The sequence below is a fragment of the Xenopus tropicalis genome, chromosome 2 (assembly GCF_000004195.4).
Source record: "Xenopus tropicalis strain Nigerian chromosome 2, UCB_Xtro_10.0, whole genome shotgun sequence".
Taxonomy (NCBI): domain Eukaryota; kingdom Metazoa; phylum Chordata; class Amphibia; order Anura; family Pipidae; genus Xenopus; species Xenopus tropicalis.
The window spans coordinates 167235748-167262453 of record NC_030678.2 but is presented as its reverse complement, the minus strand read 5'-3'; the positions used below and the strand labels follow the sequence as shown (position 1 = coordinate 167262453).

Genomic DNA, 26706 nt, shown 5'->3' with positions numbered 1-26706 from the left:
CGATATTATACAGTACTATATAGCGGTAAATATTTAGTCGCGATATTATACAGTACTATATAGCGGTAAATATTTAGTCGCACAAAATACATTACTAGGTATATTTTTGCGATTTTTTTGGTCGCGATTTTTTTAATGTTTTTCAAGTAATGATTCCCAAAAGTACCTAAAGTGTTAATGCGCTAATTAGCACGCCAATATGTGCATATTTAAGTACCTGATTGGGGGGAGGTGTTTGGCAGAGCACATTTTTCTCTATTGAAGTATGGAGTATGTTGTAGGCTATTTTGCTGATTTGGAACTAAGGAGGGACATGGATGAACTCAAGGGCAGCAAGGCCTAAGTTTTTTTTTTCCTTCCCTTTTTTAGTTTTCTTTTCATATTTTCTTGTTCTAGTAAAATTTTATATTTTTCTACTTTTGAACTGGGTAATGTCTACTTATTTTTCCTTCCTTGATATGGTATTCTATACTTTTATGTAGTTTCTCCTAGTGCCCAGAACATATTTGCCATTTATTCTGTGTCTAAAATCTTCCACTTAATTTAAGCCACTTTAGTAAATGGACCCCTAAGTATTTGGCTAAAGATTTCTTAAATGCCCCCCCCCTATTTACTGGCCTAATTTTATGTTGTACTACACAGCTTTGAGGACATAAGTTACACACATAATAATAGGCATGCCCATACATACAAGTAAAGTAAGCAGGAAAGAAGGCAAAAAGGAAGGAAAAGCCAGTTGAGTAGAAAAGCAGATGAGCAAGTGTTTAAATAGAAAGATGAATGTAAGATATTTACCTGTATCTGGAGTCCTCTGCCATTTTTTTTTTAAGGACCCGCTTGATGTCCTGATATCGCTTTTTGCAATTTTGGACATTGCGGAGGCACACACCCACGCTATTAACAGCCTCCGCAATGTCCTTCCAGGCCTTCGCTTTCACAGCATTCGGTGTTCTGGCGGCATATCTGCCTATCACCCTCTCGTAGACAGGCACCAGGGCCTCTATGAGGGCCTCATTTTCAAAATTATTAAATTTCCGACTACGTAGTCTCTCCTGCCCCTCCTGCCTCTTCCGTTTCCCAGATGACGGGCCAGATGAGGGGGGAGGAAGACCATCGCTCTCACCGGTGGCTTCCTCCGGTTGGTAGTCCCTGTCTGTGCCCTCTGGCTCGGACTCATTAGGGCTCCCCAAATATAAGGGCCTCTCCGAGTCACTATTAGAGGACACATCCGGCAAGTGGTTTTTTTGGAATGTTAAATATCTCCAAATCTCTCCTCTCTCTAGCAGTTCTGTGCTCTCCCAGGGCAATTGCCCAAAATGGCGCCAGTTTTATGCTGCCGCGGGCGCAATGTCGCGACAAATAGCGCGCACGCATACGTAATCGCATGTGCGCTAATTAGCATGCGCACGCGAAAAGTACCGCGCTGCGCGTGCGCTAACCAGCGTCCATGCGGTGATTGCCGCGATGTGATAATTAGCGCTGCCCAATCAGGCCCAATGTCACTAAATACTATCAAAGTGTTTGTGAATTTTTTAACCCATAGGAGATATGGTAAATAAAGGCTGAAATAAATCTGTCTTTAAGATATAACTTTGAAATACAGGTATCGGACCCATTATCCAGAAAGCTCCGAATTACGGAAAGCCCGTCTCCCATAGACTCCATTATAATCAAATAATTCAGATTTGTAAAACTGATTTCCTTTTTCTATGTAGAAATAAAACGGTACCTTGGAATTGATCCCAACTAAGATATAATTACCCCTTATTGGGGGCAGAACAGCCCTATTGGGTTTATTTCATGGTTAAATGATTCCCTTTTCTCTGTAATAATAAAACAGTACCTGTACTTGATCCCAACTAAGATATAATTACCCCTTATTGGGGGCAGAACAGCCCTATTGGGTTTATTTAATGGTTAAATGATTCCCTTTTCTCTGTAATAATAAAACAGTACCTGTACTTGATCCCAACTAAGATATAATTATTATCTTAGGGCAGAACAGCCCTATTGGGTTTATTTAATGGTTAAATGACTCCCTTTTCTCTGTAATAATAAAACAGTACCTGTACTTGATCCCAACTAAGATATAATTACCCCTTATTGGGGCAGAACAGCCCTATTGGGTTTATTTCATGGTTAAATGATTCCCTTTTCTCTGTAATAATAAAACAGTACCTGATCCCAACTAAGATATAATTACCCCTTATTGGGGGCAGAACAGCCCTATTGGGTTTATTTCATGGTTAAATGATTCCCTTTTCTCTGTAATAATAAAACAGTACCTGATCCCAACTAAGATATAATTACCCCTTATTGGGGGCAGAACAGCCCTATTGGGTTTATTTCATGGTTAAATGATTCCCTTTTCTCTGTAATAATAAAACAGTACCTGATCCCAACTAAGATATAATTACCCCTTATTGGGGGCAGAACAGCCCTATTGGGTTTATTTCATGGTTAAATGATCCCCTTTTCTCTGTAATAATAAAACAGTACCTGTACTTGATCCCAACTAAGATATAATTACCCCTTATTGGGGGCAGAACAGCCCTATTGGGCTTATTTAATGGTTAAATGATTCCCTTTTCTCTGTAATAATAAAACAGTACCTGTACTTGATCCCAACTAAGATATAATTACCCCTTATTGGGGGGCAGAACAGCCCTATTGGGTTTATTTCATGGTTAAATGATTCCCTTTTCTCTGTAATAATAAAACAGTACCTGTACTTGATCCCAACTAAGATATAAATAATCCTTATTGGATGCAAAACAATCCTATTGGGTTTAATTAATGTTTTATTGATTTTTTAGTAGACTTAAGGTGTTGAGATCCAAATTAAGGAAAGACCCCTTATCTGGAATACCCTTGGTCCCGAGCATTCTGGATAATGGGTCCTATACCTGTAACTTCATTGATATCCTACTGGACTTAACACAGGCAATGTCTGGCAACGTGATGAGTGATGTTATTTCAACCATGACAGAACAGTTATACCTAATAGACAAGTAGCTACTAGTGATGAGCGAATCTGGCGCGTTTCACTTCACCCGAAAATTAGCTAAACTTTTTTGACACAACTGCAACTTTTTCCTCACTCGCTGAATTTTTGTTGCAGTGAATTTTTGTGCCGGCCAATGACAAAATGCAGAATTTTGCAGCGAATCCACCCCTGCCCCCAAATTTTGCTCATCACTTGTAGCTACTACAAGACCAATTGGACCAATGAGAGCATTCCTTTTTAACATGGTCTTTTATACTTGCAGATAAATTAAATATTGAAGGCACAGACAACGAAGGAATTCCAACTGTCACATCATTACAGGTAAAAAATACATTTATATATGGAGAAAAATGTCACTTTACAGGAATGTTGTTACCAATGTAAAATCCAAATCTAATGTAAAGAATGAATAACAGAGTAAAATAAGTTTTTGCTTTGAATTGTCACTCAAAATTCATTTTTTTTAATGTGACATTCTTAGCAAAAACATATGCCAATTACAAAAGCATTCACTCGCTCTGTATTAGTAGTGATTTTGACCCATTCCTTTGGCAGATTGGCCCCAGGTTGGACCAGTTAATCAGATGGCACTAGCATATTTCAGTTATTGCCAAAGATTCAGAATTCTTTGTGGAAATTTGTGTATAGTGCAAGGTTTTAGTGATCTAAAAAAATGTATTATCCAACATGAGATATAGAAAAATACATAATGTATATTCTATAAACATGCAACTCTCTTCCAGTTTAGTCCTAGTAGTTTAGAGAGCAAATACCATATCATTACTAAATAATCTTCAAACCAAAAAAAATTGCTTAAGAAATAATTTGAAAATTGATAAATCTCTTCCACAGGGAGCACCAGATTTATTCTATACAGATATTATACAATTTATAGATACAGAAGTGTGTTGCTTGTCAATCATACTATAAACAAACAAACAAATGTTTAGCATACATAAAAGGAAAAATATAATCATGTAAAGGTAAAGTCGGTGGCTAGAGCTCAGTAGTAAAAGTGTAATTCAAAATTATACAACTGCAAAAGTAATGCTAACAAAAATTGAAAGAACTATTTATCCATTACATTTTTTTACCATGATTTGATTTTTAGCCTATAGAATAAACCAATTTAAATGGGATTTCCTTAGAGCTCTTTGGGATTAGTTCCCAGAATTCCTGGTGTTTATTTGCACAAGTATGAGGCGGTCTCCTCAACCCCTTTGATTTGTCTGTGGATCCACACCCCTGGCTCTACCTAAGCTGATCAGAAAACCCTGCACAACTCGGATGAGCACCAAGAAGGGCCAAACCGGTCTGTAGGTGGGAGCTTAATCAGCTGTTATCCTGGCTTTTGCTTTAAAACCCCAGTGGGTGAGCTTTAGCCTATAGGATAAACCCATGTAAATAGAAATTTCTTGGAGCTCTTTGCACTACACTTTTGAGCCCCAAGAAGGGTGAAACCGGTCTCTAGATGGGAATCTGATCAGCTATTATCCTGGCTTTTGCTTTAAACCCAGTGGGTGAGATTTAGCCTATAGGATAAACCCATATAAATGGGATTTTCTTGGCTCTCTTTAGGATTAGTTCCCAGAGTTAAAAAGGCACGAACGAATCAAAATGCAGAACAAAAATTACAGAAAAAACAAAGATTTTTTTTTGTGGCTTTTACAATTTCCAACACATTTTTATGGACTTATAGATTGTATTTTCATGCATAATAAACGGCAAAAAAATAAAAAAAAAAAAACACGAAAAAAAAAAAATGAACATTAGTAAATGCCCCCCTTATGATTTAGTCCGAATGGAAAAAAATCGTATTTTTTCTGACTTTTAGAACTGTGCATATTTTTCTACTAAATTTCCGTTAATTTCCACGACTTTTTCGTACAAAATCATATTTATCACAGTGAGTAGGAAAGTTTTGTTATTCATTCAAGCTTCGGTATGGTGACTTTCCTTGGGCCGGGTTGGAGCTGCAGAGTGCCATTGAGCCCTATGGGAGACTTTCCTTGGGCCAGGTTGGAGCTGCAGAGTGCCATTGAGCCCTATGGGAGACTTTCCTTGGGCCGGGTTGGAGCTGCAGAGTGCCATTGAGCCCTATGGGAGACTTTCCTTGGGCCGGGTTGGAGCTGCAGAGTGCCATTGAGCCCTATGGGAGACTTTCCTTGGGCCGGGTTGGAGCTGCAGAGTGCCATTGAGCCCTATGGGAGACTTTCCTTGGGCCGGGTTGGATATGCAGAGTGCCATTGAGCCCTATGGGAGACTTTCCTTGGGCCGGGTTGGAGCTGCAGAGTGCCATTGAGCCCTATGGGAGACTTTCCTTGGGCCGGGTTGGAGCTGCAGAGTGCCATTGAGCCCTATGGGAGACTTTCCTTGGGCCGGGTTGGATATGCAGAGTGCCATTGAGCCCTATGGGAGACTTTCCTTGGGCTGGGTTGGAGCTGCAGAGTGCCATTGAGCCCTATGGGAGACTTTCCTTGGGCCGGGTTGGAGCTGCAGAGTGCCATTGAGCCCTATTGGAGGCTTTCCTTGGGCCGGGTTGGAGCTGCAGAGTGCCATTGAGCCCTATGGGAGACTTTCCTTGGGCCGGGTTGGAGCTGCAGAGTGCCATTGAGCCCTATGGGAGACTTTCCTTGGGCCGGGTTGGAGCTGCAGAGTGCCATTGAGCCCTATGGGAGACTTTCCTTGGGCCGGGTTGGAGCTGCAGAGTGCCATTGAGCCCTATGGGAGACTTTCCTTGGGCCGGGTTGGAGCTGCAGAGTGCCATTGAGCCCTATGGGAGACTTTCCTTGGGCCAGGTTGGAGCTGCAGAGTGCCATTGAGCCCTATGGGAGGCTTTCCTTGGGCCGGGTTGGAGCTGCAGAGTGCCATTGAGCCCTATGGGAGACTTTCCTTGGGCCGGGTTGGAGCTGCAGAGTGCCATTGAGCCCTATGGGAGACTTTCCTTGGGCCGGGTTGGAGCTGCAGAGTGCCATTGAGTCCTATGGGAGACTTTCCTTGAGCCGGGTTGGAGCTGCAGAGTGCCATTGAGCCCTATGGGAGACTTTCCTTGGGCCGGGTTGGAGCTGCAGAGTGCCATTGAGCCCTATGGGAGACTTTCCTTGGGCCGGGTTGGAGCTGCAGAGTGCCATTGAGCCCTATGGGAGACTTTCCTTGGGCCGGGTTGGAGCTGCAGAGTGCCATTGAGCCCTATGGGAGACTTTCCTTGGGCCAGGTTGGAGCTGCAGAGTGCCATTGAGCCCTATGGGAGACTTTCCTTGGGCCAGGTTGGAGCTGCAGAGTGCCATTGAGCCCTATGGGAGACTTTCCTTGGGCTGGGTTGGAGCTGCAGAGTGCCATTGAGCCCTATGAGAGACTTTCCTTGGGCCGGGTTGGAGCTGCAGAGTGCCATTGAGCCCTATGGGAGACTTTCCTTGGGCCGGGTTGGAGCTGCAGAGTGCCATTGAGCCCTATGGGAGACTTTCCTTGGGCCAGGTTGGAGCTGCAGAGTGCCATTGAGCCCTATGGGAGGCTTCCAAAATCATGCACTGAAGGATCAAATTCAGAAAGGTTTTACCAACGTTTATGATCATTTGGATACAAAAATTTTGTGACTTATCGTATCTAATCCGAATTTTACCCATTTCGGGATTTGAACTCGTACTTTGATGAATCTGCCCCTTAGTGTTTGAATTTTTTTTTAATATTCACAGTTGAGTTTCCTTGCCACAATTTTTTCAAAAGGCGATCCTTTTAATAAGTTATCCCAGGTCTTCTCCGTTTCCCTTCATGCCACTTCTTTCCCGTTTCATTTCGTACAACCCAAACTCGCTCCTAAAACAGGATCCATCTCTGTGCCTCCTTGCGCCGAGGCAGAATCATTCCCTCTGAATAATGGCCTCAGAAGGTCTGTATTTTGCCACGTCTGCAGCGGAAGAGAAATAATACCACAGGCTATAACCAGATTAATGAATGTAGAACTGGGCCCACAAGAAGGAAACTGTAAGCTGTCACTGAATGTAAACTTGTAAAATGTAAAAACACCGTCGGTGCTGAGAAACAATGCGGGAAAATGACGTCCGGAACAGACACGACTGTATCAGAGAGCTAATGTCTAAACCATATGGTGCTGAACTGCGTTTTATTCTTGTCCTTCAGCTCATATACTGACATGGGAACATATTTGTTAGGGACTAATGTTTCACAGTGAGATTGAGTGGATTAACAGATTAGCTGGCACAGACAGGCAAACGGCGCTTTGTGGACCCTCGGGCACAACAGCTTTTTAGATTGATCCAAATTAATTTCACATTATTTACCATTTTAAAAACAATTGTAGAACTTTAATCAAATTCATTTGAAGTATTTGAGCTTTATATTTAATTGTTTGGAACAATTTGTTTTTGTCCTGAAACAACTGGTTTGGTTTCGTAATGTAGCCATTTGGGGGAAAAATACTTTTTAAGACACACGGAGCTACTAGTAGCAGCTACTCTTCTACTAAAATAGACAATGATGATCATTTACTGATAATTGTCTCTACATGTGGTTTAGCAGAGGCAATTCTCAGTATTGTCTATGGCAGGGGATTTTCTGGCATTTAGTAGCCATTGTAATACTTATTATTTATCTTAATAACCCCCTGTTTGTATTAATGTATTCTACTGTACAGCGCTGTGTACATAAGTAGCACTTTATAAATAAAGATATACATACATACATACTGTACATGACAAGTAGCTGCTACTAGTAGCTCTGTGTGTCCTCATTCTAGTAGAACATTCTTCACTGGTCAGAGATCCTATCTTCATAATACAGCATTATGACTGTATTAATTCTAGATCCTTTCCAACTAACCTTGTTAAGGGCTTCAAGTAAAAGGAAAGCTTGAGTCACTGGGGGTGCAATTTTTTAGGTGCCACCAGGAGACTGCTCACTTACCTTTTACCCTTGGCTGTTAATCCTCTTCTTTAAAAACCGAACCAGCCTTGGGTAGTTTCTGCAGGGCCACCTCCATCTTCCCTTAGCTTCCCTGACATCCACTGTTCCTTAAGGTGTCCATACATGGGCCAGGATAAAGCTAATGACTTATTGGCCTGTGTATGGGGCCCACTGACAAACCTGCTTGACCAACATCTGAGCAAAAATTTCCCAGATATCAGAACTGCATTCGTCTTCTTGGTACAGTCTTCATCCATCAGCCCTCCTTATGTCTCAGCAATCCAAATATCGGCCCTGGGATTTAATCAGCTGACTATTATTGTGCATGGGTGTCCTAGGCATTGTGCTGGCATGATACAAAGCATAGATAGATAGATAGATAGATAGATACAGTAGATATAGAGAGTTATAGATGATAGATAGATAGATAGATAGATAGATAGATAGATAGATAGATACAGTAGATATAGAGAGAGATAGATAGATGATAGATAGATGATAGATAGATACAGTAGATATAGAGAGTTATAGATGATAGATAGATAGATAGATAGATACAGTAGATATAGAAAGATAGATAGATAGATAGATAGATACAGTAAATATAGAGAGTTAGATAGATACAGTAGCTATAGAAAGTTAGATAGATAAATAGATAGAGTAGATATAGAGCGTTAGATAGATAGATAGATACAGTAGATATAGAGAGATAGATACAGTAGATATAGAGAGATAGATACAGTAGATATAGAGCGATAGATAGATAGATAGATATCTAGATACAGTAGATATAGAAAGTTAGATAGATAAAGTAGATATAGAGAGATAGATACAGTAGATATAGAAAGTTAGATAGATAAATAGATAGAGTAGTTATAGAGCGTAAGATAGATAGATACAGTAGATATAGAGAGATAGATACAGTAGATATAGAGCGATAGATAGATAGATATGTTGTAGATAGATAGATACAGTAAATATAGAGAGTTAGATAGATAGATACAGTAGATATAGAAAGTTAGATAGATAAAGTAGATATAGAGAGATAGATACAGTAGATATAGAGAGTTATAGATAGATAGAGAGATGATAGATAGATAGATATATATGTTGTAGATAGATAGATACAGTAGATATAGAGAGATAGATAGATACAGTAGATATAGAGAGATAGATAGATAGATACAGTAAATATAGAGCGTTAGATACAGTAGATATAGAGAGATAGATAGATACAGTAGATATAGAGAGATAGATAGATACAGTAGATATAGAGAGTTATAGATAGAGAGATGATAAAGTAGATATAGAGAGTTATAAATAGATATAGATAGATACAGTAGATATAGAATTATAAGTAGAGATAGATAGATTTAATGTATGTATGTACGGTATGTATATCTTTATTTATAAAGCGCTACTTATGTACGCAGCGCTTAATGAATCAGTTTTAATGAATAAATAGAATGGGAATGTGCCAGTATCACTGTGCTATTTGGAATTCATTCCATGCGTATGGCATTATATAACCGTATTTGCAGTACTGCTAAGGGACACATTCCTGATGCATATTTAATGCCAGTTTTGTAATTTTAATTCATGTCTGGCTAAAATACCCGTGACAAGGGAAAGTATAAATATAGCTGAACTATATGACGGATTTACTGTGCTTATGGCTTTCCTCTGGAGCTTCTGTTCAGCTAATACAAATTGTTTTGCTGCTCCTTAAAGTAAAGCCATTTAGCTGTTAAACAGTTTCCAGGTATCAGTTCTAATTTCAACGAATACGCCGGCGACAGACTCCAATGCTCAAACGCGTTGGGTAAGATTCATTGCAAAGTGAGTTTCTCTATAAATACATTTTTGTGTTCTGAATTAAGGATACATTTGTGATTCAGTGCCTTATATGCATTCATAATGCCGAACCCCTATTCATAATGCCGAACCCCTATTCATAATGCCGAACCCCTATCCATAATGCCGAACCCCTATCCATAATGCCGAACCCCTATCCATAATGCCGAACCCCTATTCATAATGCCGAACCCCTATTCATAATGCCGAACCCCTATCCATAATGCCGAACCCCTATCCATAATGCCGAACCCCTATCCATAATGCCGAACCCCTATTCATAATGCCGAACCCCTATTCATAATGCCGACCCCCTATCCATAATGCCGAACCCCTATTCATAATACCGAACCCCTAATCATAATGCCGAACCCCTATTCATAATGCCGAACCCTATTCATAATGCCGAACCCTATTCATAATGCCGAACCCCTATTCATAATGCCGAACCCTATTCATAATGCTGAACCCCTATTCATAATGCCGAACCCTATTCATAATGCTGAACCCCTATTCATAATGCCGAACCCTATTCATAATGCCAAACCCTATTCATAATGCCGAACCCCTATTCATAATGCCGAACCCCTATCCATAATGCCGAACCCCTATCCATAATGCCGAACCCCTATCCATAATGCCGAACCCCTATTCATAATGCCGAACCCCTATTCATAATGCCGAACCCCTAATCTTAATGCCGAACCCTATTCATAATGCCGAACCCTATTCATAATGCCGAACCCCTATTCATAATGCCGAACCCCTAATCATAATGCTGAACCCCTAATCATAATTCCGAACCCCTATTCATAATTCCGAACCCCTATTCATAATTCTGAACCCCTATTCATAATGCTGAACCCCTATCCATAATGCTGAACCCCTAATCATAATGCTGAACCCCTAATCATAATGCTGAACCCCTAATCATAATTCGGAACCCCTATTCATAATTCCGAACCCCTATTCATAATGCTGAACCCCTATTCATAATGCTGAACCCCTATTCATAATGCCGAACCCCTATTCATAATACTGAACCCCTATCCATAATGCCGAACCCCTATTCATAATGCTGAACCCCTATTCATAATTCCGAACCCCTATTCATAATGCTGAACCCCTACCCATAATGCTGAACCCCTAATCATAATGCTGAACCCTATTCATAATGCTGAACCCCTATTCATAATGCCGAACCCTATTCATAATGCTGAACCCCTATTCATAATACTGAACCCCTATCCATAATGCCGAACCCCTATTCATAATGCCGAACCCCCTATTCATAATGCTGAACCCCCTATTCATAATGCTGAACCCCCTATCCATAATGCTGAACCCCCTATTCATAATGCTGAACCCCTATCCATAATGCCGAACCCCTATTCATAATGCTGAACCCCCTATTCATAATGCTGAACCCCCTATTCATAATGCTAAACCCCCTATCCATAATGCCGAACCCCTAATCATAATGCTGAACCCCCTATTCATAATGCTGAAACCCTATCCATAATGCTGAACCCTATTCATAATGCTGAACCCCTATCCATAATGCTGAACCCCTATCGATAATGCTGAACCCCTATTCATAATGTTGAGACCCCTATCCATAATGCTGAACCCCTATACATAATGCTGAACCCCTATTCATAATGTTGAGACCCCTATCCATAATGCTGAACCCCTATTCATAATGCTGAATATCAGGGCTTTTGTCGCCACAAATATCTTTGCAATTGTATTTTATTATACCCACCATAACACCTCAAAGGGAAGATATTCCCCATTTTGACATGGCTGTTATAGTTGGGCTTGTAAAGAGAAGATACATAAAAATATGAATAGGAGGGGCCTAAATTGGAAAATAAGTCATAAAAAGCAACAATAATAATAACAAATAGTGAAGACCAATTAAAACGTTGCTGGTAATAGGACATTTTATAACATAAAGGTTAATGTAAAGGTGAACCACCCCTTTAACAGTCAGGCTGTGGGCTCATTGGGACCAGTACCCAGCCCTCTTTAGGCTTACAGTGTAATGAAATCCCTCCCTCACCGACTTCCATTTTGAAGTGTTGGATCTGGGGACTTAAAGTCCACCATCTACTATGTGTAACTTAAGGGTGAAGACACACAGAGCTACTAGTAGCAGCTACGTGTTGTGGCTACTAAATTAGACAATGCTGATCATTTACTGATAACTGTCTCCACGTGTGTTTTAGCAGAGGCAATTCTCAGTATTGTCTATGGCAGGGGATTTTCTGGCGTTTAGAAGTTTTGAAAAAGTAGCTGCTACTAGTAGCTCTGTGTGTCTTCACCCTAAGGAAAAGTCTAGGGAGAGTGGTGGTAAATGGGATTCTGGTCTGGAAAATGGTTTCAGGAATGTGTTGAAAAAAAAATGTATAAGGGAAGATTTAACAATATCTATGTGTCCTTGAATGTTTATATTACAGTACAGGTATAGGACCCATTATCCAGAATGCTCGGGACCAAGGGTATTCCGGATAAGGGATCTTTCCGTAATTTGGATCTCCATACCTTAAGTCTTGTTTTACATCCAATAAGGATTATTTGTATCTTAGTTGGGATTAGTTAGAAGGTACTGTTTTATTATTACAGAGAAAAGGGAATCATTTAACCATTAAATAAACCCAATAGGGCTGTTCTGCCCCCAATAAGGGGTAATTATATCTTAGTTGGGATCAAGTACAGGTACTGTTTTATTATTACAGAGAAAAGGGAATCATTTAACCATTAAATAAACCCAATAGGGCTGTTCTGCCCCAATAAGGGGTAATTATATCTTAGTTGGGATCAAGTACAGGTACTGTTTTATTATTACAGAGAAAAGGGAATCATTTAACCATTAAATAAACCCAATAGGGCTGTTCTGCCCCCAATAAGGGGTAATTATATCTTAGTTGGGATCAAGTACAGGTACTGTTTTATTATTACAGAGAAAAGGGAATCATTTAACCATTAAATAAACCCAATAGGGCTGTTCTGCCCCCAATAAGGGGTAATTATATCTTAGTTGGGATCAAGTACAGGCACTGTTTTATTATTACAGAGAAAAGGGAATCATTTAACCATTAAATAAACCCAATAGGGCTGTTCTGCCCCCAATAAGGGGTAATTATATCTTAGTTGGGATCAAGTACAGGTACTGTTTTATTATTACAGAGAAAAGGGAATCATTTAACCATGAAATAAACCCAATAGGGCTGTTCTGCCCCCAATAAGGGGTAATTATATCTTAGTTGGGATCAAGTACAGGTACTGTTTTATTATTACAGAGAAAAGGGAATCATTTAACCATGAAATAAACCCAATAGGGCTGTTCTGCCCCCAATAAGGGGTAATTATATCTTAGTTGGGATCAGTTAGAAGGTACTGTTTTATTACTACAGAGAAAAAGAGAATTAGTTTTAACATTCTATATTATTTGATTAAAATGGAGTCTATGGGAGACAGGCTTTCCATAATTCGGAGCTTTCTGGATAATGGGTTTCCGGATAAGGGATCCCATACCTGTATTAATCAAAGCTAGGGCTCTCACTAGTTGTAAATATGAAGCAACCCTCTATGTACGATTAAAAAATAATATTAAATGCTACTAAAGAACATTCCGGCAGTGCTTAGCATTGGGGAGCTAGGTTCAATTCCCAACAAAGCTTCCTTCTGGTCAGGCTATTAATTGCTAAGTAATACATAGGCATTATACCATGTAAGAAAACAATAAACAAGAGATTCAATTAAAGCCATTTAGAATTATTTTTGTTCTTGTTTCTATGATTAATTTTGAGTTTTAATCAACTCTCATTGAACAAGAGAACACACCATAACGGGTGCAACTTTTTGCTGCGTTTTGCTTATGGGAACTCTCGGGGGGGGAGTAAATGATACATTTCTTAACATGTTGTGACATTTTTGTCCCTATTAGAAATGGTCTTCAGGCAATTAAATGTAATGACAGCTAATCAGAATAAATCATTTGTCCCCTTGCATTGCCTGGTGTCAGCAGGAGATAACAATTGGCTAGAGGCAACTACAGCCCTTCATTTGGCTACCTAAATGGCAATAGTTAGTAAATGTGTAAAAGTAACGTGTGTTATGTTGGAGTCCATTGCTTAGCCTCGGATGCAACAATATTTGTGTTACGCAGTTTGCTTTAGCTTGTTGTGTGTTTATCCCCAGTTAGGGTATGTATGTTCATACTCTGAAATTGTGCACAAAATATTAGTGTTTTGAGTAGAATGCTACCATTCTCCAAAATACACACATATAGTAGTGTTGGACTGGTCCAATGGGATCCCAGGGTAACTCCCAGCTGTCAGTGAGCCATTCCTACCATTCCTACCTTTTTGTTATGGTCTTTTCTATTCTTTGTTTGATAACAAAGCGGCAAAATAGATGGAAGGATATATATTATAGTATGTAAAGAAAAAAGACTAGGAGAGTGAGCCTATGGTCTAAGGCAGTGATCGCCAACCAGTGGCTCAGGGGCAACATGTTGCTCCCCAATCCCTTGGATGTTGCTCCCAGTGGCCTCAAAGCAGGGGCTTATTTTTGAATTCCTGGCTTGGAGGCAAGTTTTGGTTTAATAAAAACCTGGCGAACTGCCCAACAGAGCCTCCTGTAAGCTGCCAGTCCATATAGGGGCTACCAAATAGCCAATTCACAGCCCAAGAACATTTTTCATACGTACTTGTGTTGCTCCCCAGCTCTTTTTACAATTGAATGTGGCTTACGAATATAAAAGGTTGGGGACCCCTGGTCTAAGGTTTTCTGGTGGGCCCCTGGTATCCCAATCTACAGTATCTCCCCCTCTTCTCCTTTTTAATACTTATTTCTTTACAAAGGTAATGGTATGGTTAATAAAATTTGTTTTTAACTTTTTTTTTGTAGGTGGAGTCTGAAAGAAGCTCCCACCTTGTAACCCTTTTTTTGTGCCAAAGTGGGGATTTCAACTTCAACAGAGTTAGTCTGACAGCCATTAGGACCTGGTTAATTCATTTGTCAGTCGCTTTCACTGACTTGGGCAGTTGTTTACCCAGATGGAACATAACAATGTCATGTAGATCAAGCAATAAAAACCTCTGCATAGGAGGATGAAGCAGTGTCGGACTGGGGACCCCAGGGGACCCACCAGAAAACCTTAGACCCTAGGCCTGCTCTCCAAATAATTTTTCCTCCTTTCCTCACCCAACCCCTTTATTCTCAAAGTCTCTTTTATTTACATGCTAGCATCTATTCTTCCATCTATTTCTCCTCTTTCTTCCCATTCAGAAATAGGGAATGGCCATGAAACTGGACAAATGGTCAGGCAGGAGGGCCCACTGAGACCTGGCCCACCGGGAGTTTTCCTGGTATCCTGGTAGGCCAGTGCGACACTGGGTTGAACAAACTTCAAGATTGTTTTTTTTATTGCGATTTGAGAAGTGTGACCATTGATATACTAGAGTACAATAGCGACAATTCTCATGAAAAAAGTACAGGTATAGGACCCATTATCCAGAATGCTTGGGACCAAGGGTATTCCTTATAAGGGGTCTTTTTCCTCCTTTCCTCACCCAACCTCTTTATTCTCCCAGTCTCTTTTATTTACACGCTAGCATCTACTCTTCCATCTATTTCTCCTCTTTCTTCCCATTCAGTAATAGGGAATGGCCATGAAACTGGCCAATGGTCAGGAGCAGGAGGGCCCACTGACACCTGGGCCCACCGGGAGTTTTCCTGGTATCCTGGGGGGCCAGTCCGACACTGGGTTGAAGACCTAGTTCCAGGAGGGCTGGATGAGTGGCCATGACCCATAGATATGCAACGGTTTCCCCCATCTCTGGGCAAACTTTCCTTTGTGCTGATGGATTATTTGTTTGTGAAATAAAACAGGGTAGATTGTAAAAAATTTTGAATTTAAAGGTATTTGTAGAGTTGTTTGTGTTGTCATTTTTTGTATGTCTCCAACTAGATTCATTGAGTAAGTAGTAATATTGATCAAGGTATATATGGAGAAGCAGCTTGTGGTGGTCCATTTATTGTAGAAAGATTCTGTAAATAAGCCACTTGGGTAGTGGGGGGCAATTAAAGTTAAAGCTAATGCATAGTTTTTGGTCTGGACACCACACTAGCACATTGATATGGGATATTTCACTTAAGAGATTTCTGTACGTCACCAAATACCTTATAGTTCACAGAAGATCTTGCCCATATACATTCATATCACACTCCTTATCACTTGTTATCACTTTATTCCTGATTTATGTCACTTGGAACTCATTTAAAATTGGGTTTTTTTCTAATTGGGGGAACTGCTTTTAACACATCATTTCTCATTTGACACATGGGCCACAAGGGGGTTAGATAACCAGGACACAAATTTGCCTTTTCTTCATTAATTTTATATTTATAATTTATGAATCCCCCCCCTCTTCCAAACCTGACACCAACTTAAAAGCTTTCTCAAATTCATCTCACTCAAGGCCTTTTTCCTTCACCTCATACATAATGATAATAGCTTCTTCTAAAAAATTCCTAAACCTTACAACAGTCTTTTATCCTCCCCACATGTTTCTGTAACCTTGTTTCCTATGGTTACATAAGCACAGAGACAGTCAACGCTAGCCACTGTTTTACATACTCACTCCCCACTTCGTCTATTAAGAAAATGATATCCAAATGCAACTTTAAATCCTCCATCAAATCCTTGATGTTGTGAAAATTTCTCACTTTTTATATAACTTGTTATATATGTTTCTGCTCTCCCAAACAACATACATTATTAAGATCTCAGCAAACGTTTCTGGGGCAACCCCCCTTGTTCAGGTGCTTTTGATGCAGTCAGTGGTACCTAGGATATTGCCTATGCCCCCAGGTTGGCAGAAGCCCAATCTAAACTACTTGCTACTCTTGGCAATAGATGTATTCTTGAAAGTGCTTTAAAGTGACCTTAATGGCAGGATCATTGAATAGGTTGGCAGACCCCAAGTTGTACTGCCCAGAAAGTACCATATATACTCGAGTATAAGCCGATCCGAATATAAGCCAAGGTACCTCATTTTACCTAAGAAAACTGGAAAAACTTATTGACTCGAGTATAAGCCTAGGGTGGGAAATGCAGCCGCTACTGCTAAGTTTTAATAATCAAAATAAATACCAATAAAATTACATAAATTGAGGCATCAGTGGGGTATATGTCTTTCAATATTTATTTCAAATAAAAACAGTAAACTAGCTCTCTAAGCGGAGAAGGGGGTCAACAAAAACAATATGAGTGCTACCCCACGCTCATTGCACATTGGCAAACTGGCAGCAGACCCAGTCCCGGAGGGATGTAAGGGGAAATAAGTATTGCTGGTAGGAGCCTAGGCCAGGGCACTGGAGGGTGTGGTTGCGGGGGGCCTAATTTGCACACAAAGGACAGAGGGTTCTAGTCTAGAGGGACCCATGGCACCCGACTTGAGTATAAGCCGAGGGTGACTTTTTCAGCACAATTTGGGTGCTGAAAAACTAGGCTTATACTCGAGTATATACAGTAGCTACACATGCCGGACAAGGAATAACTATTGCCATTATGGCCTCTATATTACCTTGTGTTTTAGCTAGAAGATGGCTACAGTGCCCTGATCTGATATATCATTGAGTATGGAAAGATGGAAAAAAGTTTGTGAGTGATACTCAGCGCTGTAGGTGTCCTCACGCTTTTTACTTTCAGAATTCAATGTAGACAATAAACATAGGGCTCAAATCTCTTGCTGCTTCCTCCAAAGAATATACCCCTCTTGGATGGGTATTAAAACATGTGCAGAACCCCCCATGTGTTCTGTGTTGGAAGCACATGAAAAATACAAATACAAAATAGTGCAATATGTTTCAAAAGTTAATGAAACTAAAGTGAAAGAGTTGTGCCTATAACTCCAAATAATAACAAAGTGCACATAAAATCCACAAATCGCAGTGTGGGGTAGTTAAGATATGCAGAGGTAAATGAAATCCACTGTTGATAGAAGTAGGTTAAAGTTCTCCATTCAATTTGGAAAAGCAAAAGATAAAACAGAATATAGTTTAATACCCTTTATTAAAAATAGTCCTACTACAGTACAGGCTACAGTATCTGGATAAAAGCAAAACGTATCACAAACAGCTCTACGCGTTTCACGTGTCCGGCGCACTTCATCAGGACTATTTTTGATAAAGGGTATTACACTATATTCTGTTTTATCTTTTGCTTTTTTTAACTTGAATGAAGAACTTGAACCTACTTCTATCAACAGTGGGGATCAAGTACAGGTACTGTTTTATTATTACAGAGAAAAGGGAATCATTTAACCATGAAATAAACCCAATAGGGCTGTTCTGCCCCAATAAGGGGTAATTATATCTTAGTTGGGATCAAGTACAGGTACTGTTTTATTATTACAGAGAAAAGGGAATCATTTAACCATGAAATAAACCCAATAGGGCTGTTCTGCCCCAATAAGGGGTAATTATATCTTAGTTGGGATCAAGTACAGGTACTGTTTTATTATTACAGACAAAAGGGAATCATTTAACCATGAAATAAACCCAATAGGACTGTTCTGCCCCAATAAGGGGTAATTATATCTTAGTTGGGATCAAGTACAGGTACTGTTTTATTATTACAGAGAAAAGGGAATCATTTAACCATGAAATAAACCCAATAGGGCTGTTCTGCCCCAATAAGGGGTAATTATATCTTAGTTGGGATCAAGTACAGGTACTGTTTTATTATTACAGAGAAAAGGGAATCATTTAACCATTAAATAAACCCAATAGGGCTGTTCTGCCCCCAATAAGGGGTAATTATATCTTAGTTGGGATCAAGTACAGGTACTGTTTTATTATTACAGAGAAAAGGGAATCATTTAACCATGAAATAAACCCAATAGGGCTGTTCTGCCCCAATAAGGGGTAATTATATCTTAGTTGGGATCAAGTACAGGTACTGTTTTATTATTACAGAGAAAAGGGAATCATTTAACCATGAAATAAACCCAATAGGGCTGTTCTGCCCCAATAAGGGGTAATTATATCTTAGTTGGGATCAAGTACAGGTACTGTTTTATTATTACAGAGAAAAGGGAATCATTTAACCATGAAATAAACCCAATAGGACTGTTCTGCCCCCAATAAGGGGTAATTATATCTTAGTTGGGATCAAGTACAGGTACTGTTTTATTATTACAGAGAAAAAGGAATCATTTAACCATTAAATAAACCCAATAGGGCTGTTCTGCCCCCAATAAGGGGTAATTATATCTTAGTTGGGATCAAGTACAGGTACTGTTTTATTATTACAGAGAAAAGGGAATCATTTAACATTAAATAAACCCAATAGGGCTGTTCTGCCCCAATAAGGGGTAATTATATCTTAGTTGGGATCAAGTACAGGTACTGTTTTATTATTACAGAGAAAAGGGAATCATTTAACCATTGAATAAACCCAATAGGGCTGTTCTGCCCCCAATAAGGGGTAATTATATCTTAGTTGGGATCAATTACAAGGTACTGTTGTATTACTACAGAGAAAACTGCAGAAGATTTCAAGCAACTTTATTTGTTCCAAGAAGTATAACTAAATAAACCAAATATGGAACATACTGTATATGCATTTTCATGCTCGGCTACGAAGGGGTACTTACCGAAACAATGCCCCAAGACATGCATCCAAACTAAAAGGAAAGAAAGAGAGAGGGAGAGAAAAAGGTGTGTTCTGTGCCCATTTCTTCGCATAATCAATCAAAGGCCTTGCCTACAAAGGTCTTGTTTTATTTGAAGAGACTCCCCCAAGATCATAGTTATTGATGAATTATTCAGCTTCACTGAACACCGGGAGATTTCTAATGGAGTAAAACATCAAAGTTCACCACGACATCCGGCATCGAACCTTTCCTATCTTTGCCTAAACAATATTCGGTATTCACTCAGCATTATGTGTTTCATTGAATGAGTTCATTTGTGCTGCTTGAAGTTTATTTTCTCTAGAAGAACTTTATGGGATGTCAAATAAGTTTAATTATATTCTGCTGTATCTGTGATGTTAATGGACAAAAAGCCAAAACGTTTTCCATATATATACAGTATTTATCAAGGGCATTGAGATGGTGATAGACATCTTAACAGTGTAGAATTTGAAAGATTTTTCTTTGTCCTAAATCACATTAAGTAGTGATGAGCCAGGCATGGAATCGCGACGGAATTGCACATTCTGTGATTGGTGGATTTTGTGCAAAACGGGCGCAAATATTCAGCACAGAAAAAAATTTCAGAGTGAGAAAAAAGTCACGGTTTGGTCAAAAAAAGTTGCGCTCATCAATAAATTCAGGCGCGTCAAAAAATTTCGTAAAAATTGAGTGTGAAAAAAAGTTGTGGTTGCATTAAAAAAAATTGCGGTTTTGGGCACAATTTTTTTGCTCATTTCATGATTTTTTTTCGCAGTTTCACTTATCACAAGTGATGAGTAAATCTGTCCAGTTTCGCCTCACCGAAAAACAACAGGAAACTTAGCGAAACAGTGGAAAATCCGCAAAACCCATTTGTCGCGCGTCTTTTTTTTTGCGATGACCGCACCTATTTATGCCGTGACCATGACTTTTTTTTGACGCACAAAAATTTTTCTGTGGCGAATTTCAGTGGAAGTTTCGCGAAACAATGGCGAGATGTGGAAATTTGCTGCGAATCCATGCCTTGCGAAAAAATTAGCTCATCACTCCTTATCACTACTGTCAGGCAATATGGGCTGAATGAAAATAAAGAAGTAACCAGTTTTCTAAAAAGAGTTTATTTGGTTTTAATTGAAAATTTTTATAATGGAATCTCAGTATTCTAGAGATATTCCCTTATGTTTAGTGGTGATGAGGGTTGAAAAGGATATTCTCAAAAAAAAAGTAAACATAATTTCAAGCAACTTTGCAATATACATCAATTAAACAATATGCAGCCTTTTCATGATGTTTAATGTAATAATATGGTTTGGGACAGTTCCCTAAGCCCCGCCCCCTGTTCCCCTGCTGATTGGCTGACTACTTTGTGACTCAAATAAATGTAACAGTAGTCGCCTGTCCTCAGCCTGCCTCCTCCCAATCCCACAATTCCCTGCTGCACACATGATGTCAATAAGGAAAGAAACATCCCAGTGCAATGCATTGTGGGTTATGTAGTTCCTGCATGCTGTCTGTAAGCTGTGGGGAAGTTGTTACAATTTGTAACATCAATGTTTTAGTCCCTCCTCCCCTGCCAGGATTTCAAATGATGCAGAAAGAGAAGAACTGTTTTGCAGCTGGATTTCAGCGTATAAAATGGGATTTATTCATACGTTATTGAAGGAACAGATTACAGGGATAGGGATATTAGGGGTTTCTGTATTGTGTGGGGCTCTTTAACAGATTTTGGTGTAGCCATGGTTCCCCTTTAAAGGTGAGGGTACTTGGGAGGGCATTGTTATACACTGTGGAACTTTAATGAAGCAAAACGTCCACCTCTTTAACTGAAGACAGCCAAAAGCCTTGAATATGCTGAGAAGCGTTTCACTGTGTGCCAGATGGTACAAACGTCTGGCTCGTCTGCCTGCTGATTGATGAGCTTTATATAAAAAATGTGACAGTTAAATAAATGATTATGCACATGATCCAAGGGATATCGGGCTTGAATGAAATAAAATCAGACGGAAATTCCTAGTAGTCTAAGTTTCATTTTCAGAACAGGTTCAATGATATTGGCCCACATTGTAAGTAATCTTCAATATACAGGTATAGGACCCGTTATCCAGAATGCTCGGGACCAAGGGTATTCCGGATAAAGGGTCTTTCCGTAATTTGGATCAGGCCTGTACTGTTAATATATGTGCAAAATGAGACTACTGTACAGGTATGGGATCCCTTATCGGGAAACCCGTTATCCAAAAACGGAAACCCGTCTCCCATAGACTCCATTTTAATCAAATAATTCAGAATTTTAAAAACCAATTCCCTTTTTCTCGGGTGAAGATCTGCTCGCTTGGCGACATCGCCAAGCGAGCGGATCTGCTTGTGTATGGGGACCTTTACCCTCCCATATAGATTGTAAGCTCTACGGGGCAGGGACCTCCATCCTCTTGTGTCTTTGACTCTTAACTTATTGCAACTGTATCTTGTATTTATTTGTATTTATTGTTATACTTAGTATTTATCTATTATTATCTTAATAACCCCCTGTTTGTATTAATCTATTCTACTGTACAGCGCTGCGTACATAAGTAGCACTTTATAAATAAAGATATATATACAAAACAAATGTATCTGCCACAATGTAAGCTCTATATAAGGTTAAATAGTTCCAGTATAAAAACATTTTACTTATTTTATTGTCAGGAAGAATCTGTTAAGACACCCTCGTTGCACAGAATCCAGACAACAAAGTCCAACCTCTCTGGGCGTGAAGGCCATTCCAAGATCTTCATCCACATCCAGACTTTAAGAGCCGGAGAGATATTTGTAAGTAGAGAAGGTACAATCCATATTCCATCCAACAACATATTTCCCATGTGGTTGTTATACTAATTCCAGGCACTTACAGTTTGTACATGCCTAGGGATTTTGGGCAATATTCTGTATTGATTCCACCATAACAAGCATCTTCGTTCCAGGGATAATACATCTACATTAGTGTCAGCAGAAAATAACCCCCAATACACTGTAATTATGGTATGTGCCGGTACCTTACCTTCATATTATCCGGCACACCGAGCCCCCTGTTTATTGGGTGTACAGACTAATAATATTGTGTGTGTCTTTGACATACTGATAATATAGAAGGAACAGTTACTAAATTGCCGGGATGTGAAATAAAAGGATTCAGCATTTCTGTACATTATTTTGAGCTTGCACAGACTAGTTAAACCAAGAAAAAATATATAAAAAACATTCCAAATAAAATCACAATTCTGTGACTTTCAAAGGTACAATTTTTACTGAATAGAGTCACATGACTAGAGGTGTAATTGTTAACTACCCACACTTAATATGTCTGAGATTAATATTAAACTTTAGCAGGTATCAGACCCCTTATCTGGAAACCCATTATCCAGAAAGTTCCAAATTATGGAAAGGCCATCTCCCATAGACTCTATTGTCATCAAATAATTCACATTTTTGAAAGTGATTTCATTTTTCTCTGTAATAATAAAACAGTACCCATTAAATAAACCAAATAGAGCTGTTCTGCCCCCAATAAGGGGTAATTATATCTTAGTTGGGATCAAGTACAGGTACTGTTTTATTATTACAGAGAAAAGGGAATCATTTAACCATTAAATAAACCCAATAGGGCTGTTCTGCCCCCAATAAGGGGTAATTATATCTTAGTTGGGATCAAGTACAGGTACTGTTTTATTATTACAGAGAAAAGGGAATCATTTAACCATTAAATAAACCCAATAGGGCTGTTCTGCCCCAATAAGGGGTAATTATATCTTAGTTGGGATCAAGTACAGGTACTGTTTTATTATTACAGAGAAAAGGGAATCATTTAACCATTAAATAAACCCAATAGGGCTGTTCTGCCCCAATAAGGGGTAATTATATCTTAGTTGGGATCAAGTACAGGTACTGTTTTATTATTACAGAGAAAAGGGAATCATTTAACCATGAAATAAACCCAATAGGGCTGTTCTGCCCCCAATAAGGGGTAATTATATCTTAGTTGGGATCAAGTACAGGTACTGTTTTATTATTACAGAGAAAAGGGAATCATTTAACCATTAAATAAACCCAATAGGGCTGTTCTGCCCCAATAAGGGGTAATTATATCTTAGTTGGGATCAAGTACAGGTACTGTTTTATTATTTCAGAGAAAAGGGAATCATTTTTAAAAATTAGAATTTTTGCTTATAATGGTGTCTATGGAGGATGGCCTTTCTGTATTTCTGAATTTTCTGGATACTGGGTTTCCAGAGAAGGGATCCCATATCTGTAGTAGATGGAGTATTTTCAGATTTGTTATTGTCAGTTTTGTCCCGGAGAAGTCAGGTTTTTTCACTTTCTTTGAATACTGTAAGCAGGGCATAAATCATTAGTAGTGGGATTTACCTAAACTGTCATACTACCTGCATAGAGGTTCCTATACATTCATAGGGGCTGTGTACTTATATAGAGTAATTATTACTTGAATCTCCTAATGGTAATATGTCATATTCTGATGGAATTTACCTGGATTCTGAATAGAATCCTTCCCACTATTTGCTTTCTGTCTACTCTTCACCTCTTTATGTGCTGATGCACAAATACCATTTTAAACCTTCCCAATCCCCAAACCAGTCGGTATCCATAGTACACGGATACCAGTTGGCATCAATGGCCCCCATACATGCACAGATAACCTCATACAATCCTATCTGTCTGGGTATGACCTGCTATAGACTTACAGGTAAGGGTGGGATTCTCTTTAGACTTTTATTCAGCTAGAATTGTGCAAAGTTGTTTGAATTTAGAAAATGGTGAAGTTATTACAGATCTATCTGATATCTGCACCTCTTTCTAAATAACCAGCTGGACACTAGGACACCGGATGGGCTAAACCTTCATGGGGATACTCTGTATAAAAAGGAAACCCAATCACCTGCAATTTAAGAGAAAATAACCATAAAACTATAGCGGATATCAGCACTCTCCAACCACTATTAAAATATAAAGAAATGTTCATTTCAAGCCACCGCAGAGCCCACGAATAATATTTCAATGTCATGATCTGTATTTCCCCGCTGGTTCTGATCAGCTTTTTCCCATTACAATGCAAAGTTAACAAGCTGTTCTGACACACTATCCTTTCCCTTAGCCACAATGTTGGCTTCTGCTCCCTTATTTGTCTAGTTCTTTGATTTCATGAACAAACATAGACTGTTTGCTTCGTCGGTATAAAAGCTTGAAAAGTCTCAGTGTGCCAAAAGGCTTTTCAGTTTCCAGTTATAATCTAAATCAACATGGAGGTTATAATTCTTATAATTCCAGGTTGTGGGGCTGTGCCCCTAATGTTGCCAAATGCAGGGGAGGGCTTGCCCATTCTGATGGAAATTAATGGGGCAGTTTCTTATGTGTTGTCTTGAATACCCACAGAAATACAGCAGGATGACTCTTCTGTGCATTTTCATAATGATTTCACACTAGGCAGTCACATAAAGAGCTGGGGTAATTACGTTAAAATGGTTGCTTCACTGGGTGACTAAAGGTCCCCATACACGGGCCGATAGTAGCTGCCGATATGGGTCCCTTGGACTGATTCGGCAGCTTATCGGCCCGTGTAGGAGCAGAAACGAGGGGCCTGGCCGACATCTGGCCTGAAATTGGCCAGATATCGATCGGCCAGGTTAGAAAATTCAGTCGGATCGGGGACCGCATTGGCTCGTTGATGCAGTCCCCGAACCGACTGCCCCATTGCCGCCCACATAATTCGATCATTTGGCCCCCAATATCGCCCACCCGTAGGTGGGGATATCGGGTGGAGATCCGCTCGCTTGGCGACATCGCCAAGCGAGCGAATCTGTTCGTGTATGGGGACCTTAATACAATAAAAAAGGTGTAAATCCACTTACAGTACAATGCACAAAGGTATACGTTTATTTCATGTGATTTTGCAGGACACCCATTTACACCCTGCAGAATATTTTGGGGAGTTGGGTAACGCTATCCCTTCCTCAGGCACCATATAAGGTATACCTTTTTGCATTGCAAGTGGATTTACGTTTTATTGTATATTATCCTGGTGGGAAGGTACCAGTTATATCCACTTGCACCCCACACCTCCCACCTTTTTGTCATTGGGTGACTTACCACCGAGGATGTTGGCAGTTGTTGGCCCCACACCGGCAGAGCTAATACTTTGTGAGGGAAAGTAAGGAAACACAAATGTTTGATTTCGCTTCCCTGGACAAACACAATATGACCTACAACTTACATTTTAAAAAAATTACTTTTACACAAAAGACCTTATTTCACTCAGGGCCATGGCAGATGAGGAGATTAGTCACCCCCGAGAAATCTCCCTTGTTTCGGGCGACTAATCTCCCTGATATGCCATTCCGCCGGCTTGAATGGAAATCGCCGGTGGGACGGCATATGCGGTGCCGTGATTTCCCGAGAGGGAAATCCTTGAGAGGAAATCGCGGCGCCGCATATTTTATTTTAGTTTGAAATTTTTTTTCCGACAATTTGAGGTATACAAGTTTTTTATTTGCATGAGTTTTCCTTATTAATAAATAAGCGAGCATTCGATATGCAAGTTTATTCGATTTAGAAAAACAAACTCGAATTCACAAACTCAAAAATTGATAAATAAGCCCTAATTTGGTTTGAAAAAAAATATTTATTTCGGATACTATAAAGAATTTATTGGATTTCCCGCAATGTAATGATGGCCATGCATTTCATTAAATAATTTATTAAATGATCCCAACCAATATTTTGGTACCACGGATACTGCTTGGTTTGTAAATTTTACTCTTTGTGGCAGATATATTAACATTTTCATTTAGTGGTTTTAAAAGCCACAATTAAACTCACTGGGGGTCATTTATAAAATTCGCCCAAAGCAGAATTATTGGCACAGGGAACATATTTGCCCTGCCTGTGTTTATACTTATAAAGCTGGGCAAGACTGGTGCATTTAATGTGCAAAGATTTGCAAATTTTTTATTCACAGTGCGAAAGCTTTTTAAATATGGTATATTTGCAAATATTATATTATATTTATATGCACACTCTGCCTCTGTATTACACCAGAACTTTGGTGGCGGAAAAAATGTTCGCTAAACTGATTTTGCAAGTTATATTTATATCTTATTTGTGAGTTTTTGTGTGCAATTCGCATTTTATTGCGATTCACAAAAAAAAAAGAAAGAAGGGCACAGCAGTGTTTTCGTTAAGGGC

General features: G+C 39.4%; 1 protein-coding gene across 1 annotated transcript in view; it reads left to right on the top strand.

Moving 5' to 3' along the window:
- LOC116408912 (cyclic nucleotide-binding domain-containing protein 2-like) overlaps positions 1-26706 on the top strand; it is a 185572-nt gene that overhangs the window by 126405 nt on the left and 32461 nt on the right. Inside the window, exons 12-13 of the mRNA XM_031897345.1 lie at positions 3270-3328; positions 22159-22281. Coding sequence (XP_031753205.1) covers positions 3270-3328; positions 22159-22281 — 182 coding nt within the window. The remainder of the gene's footprint in view (positions 1-3269; positions 3329-22158; positions 22282-26706) is intronic.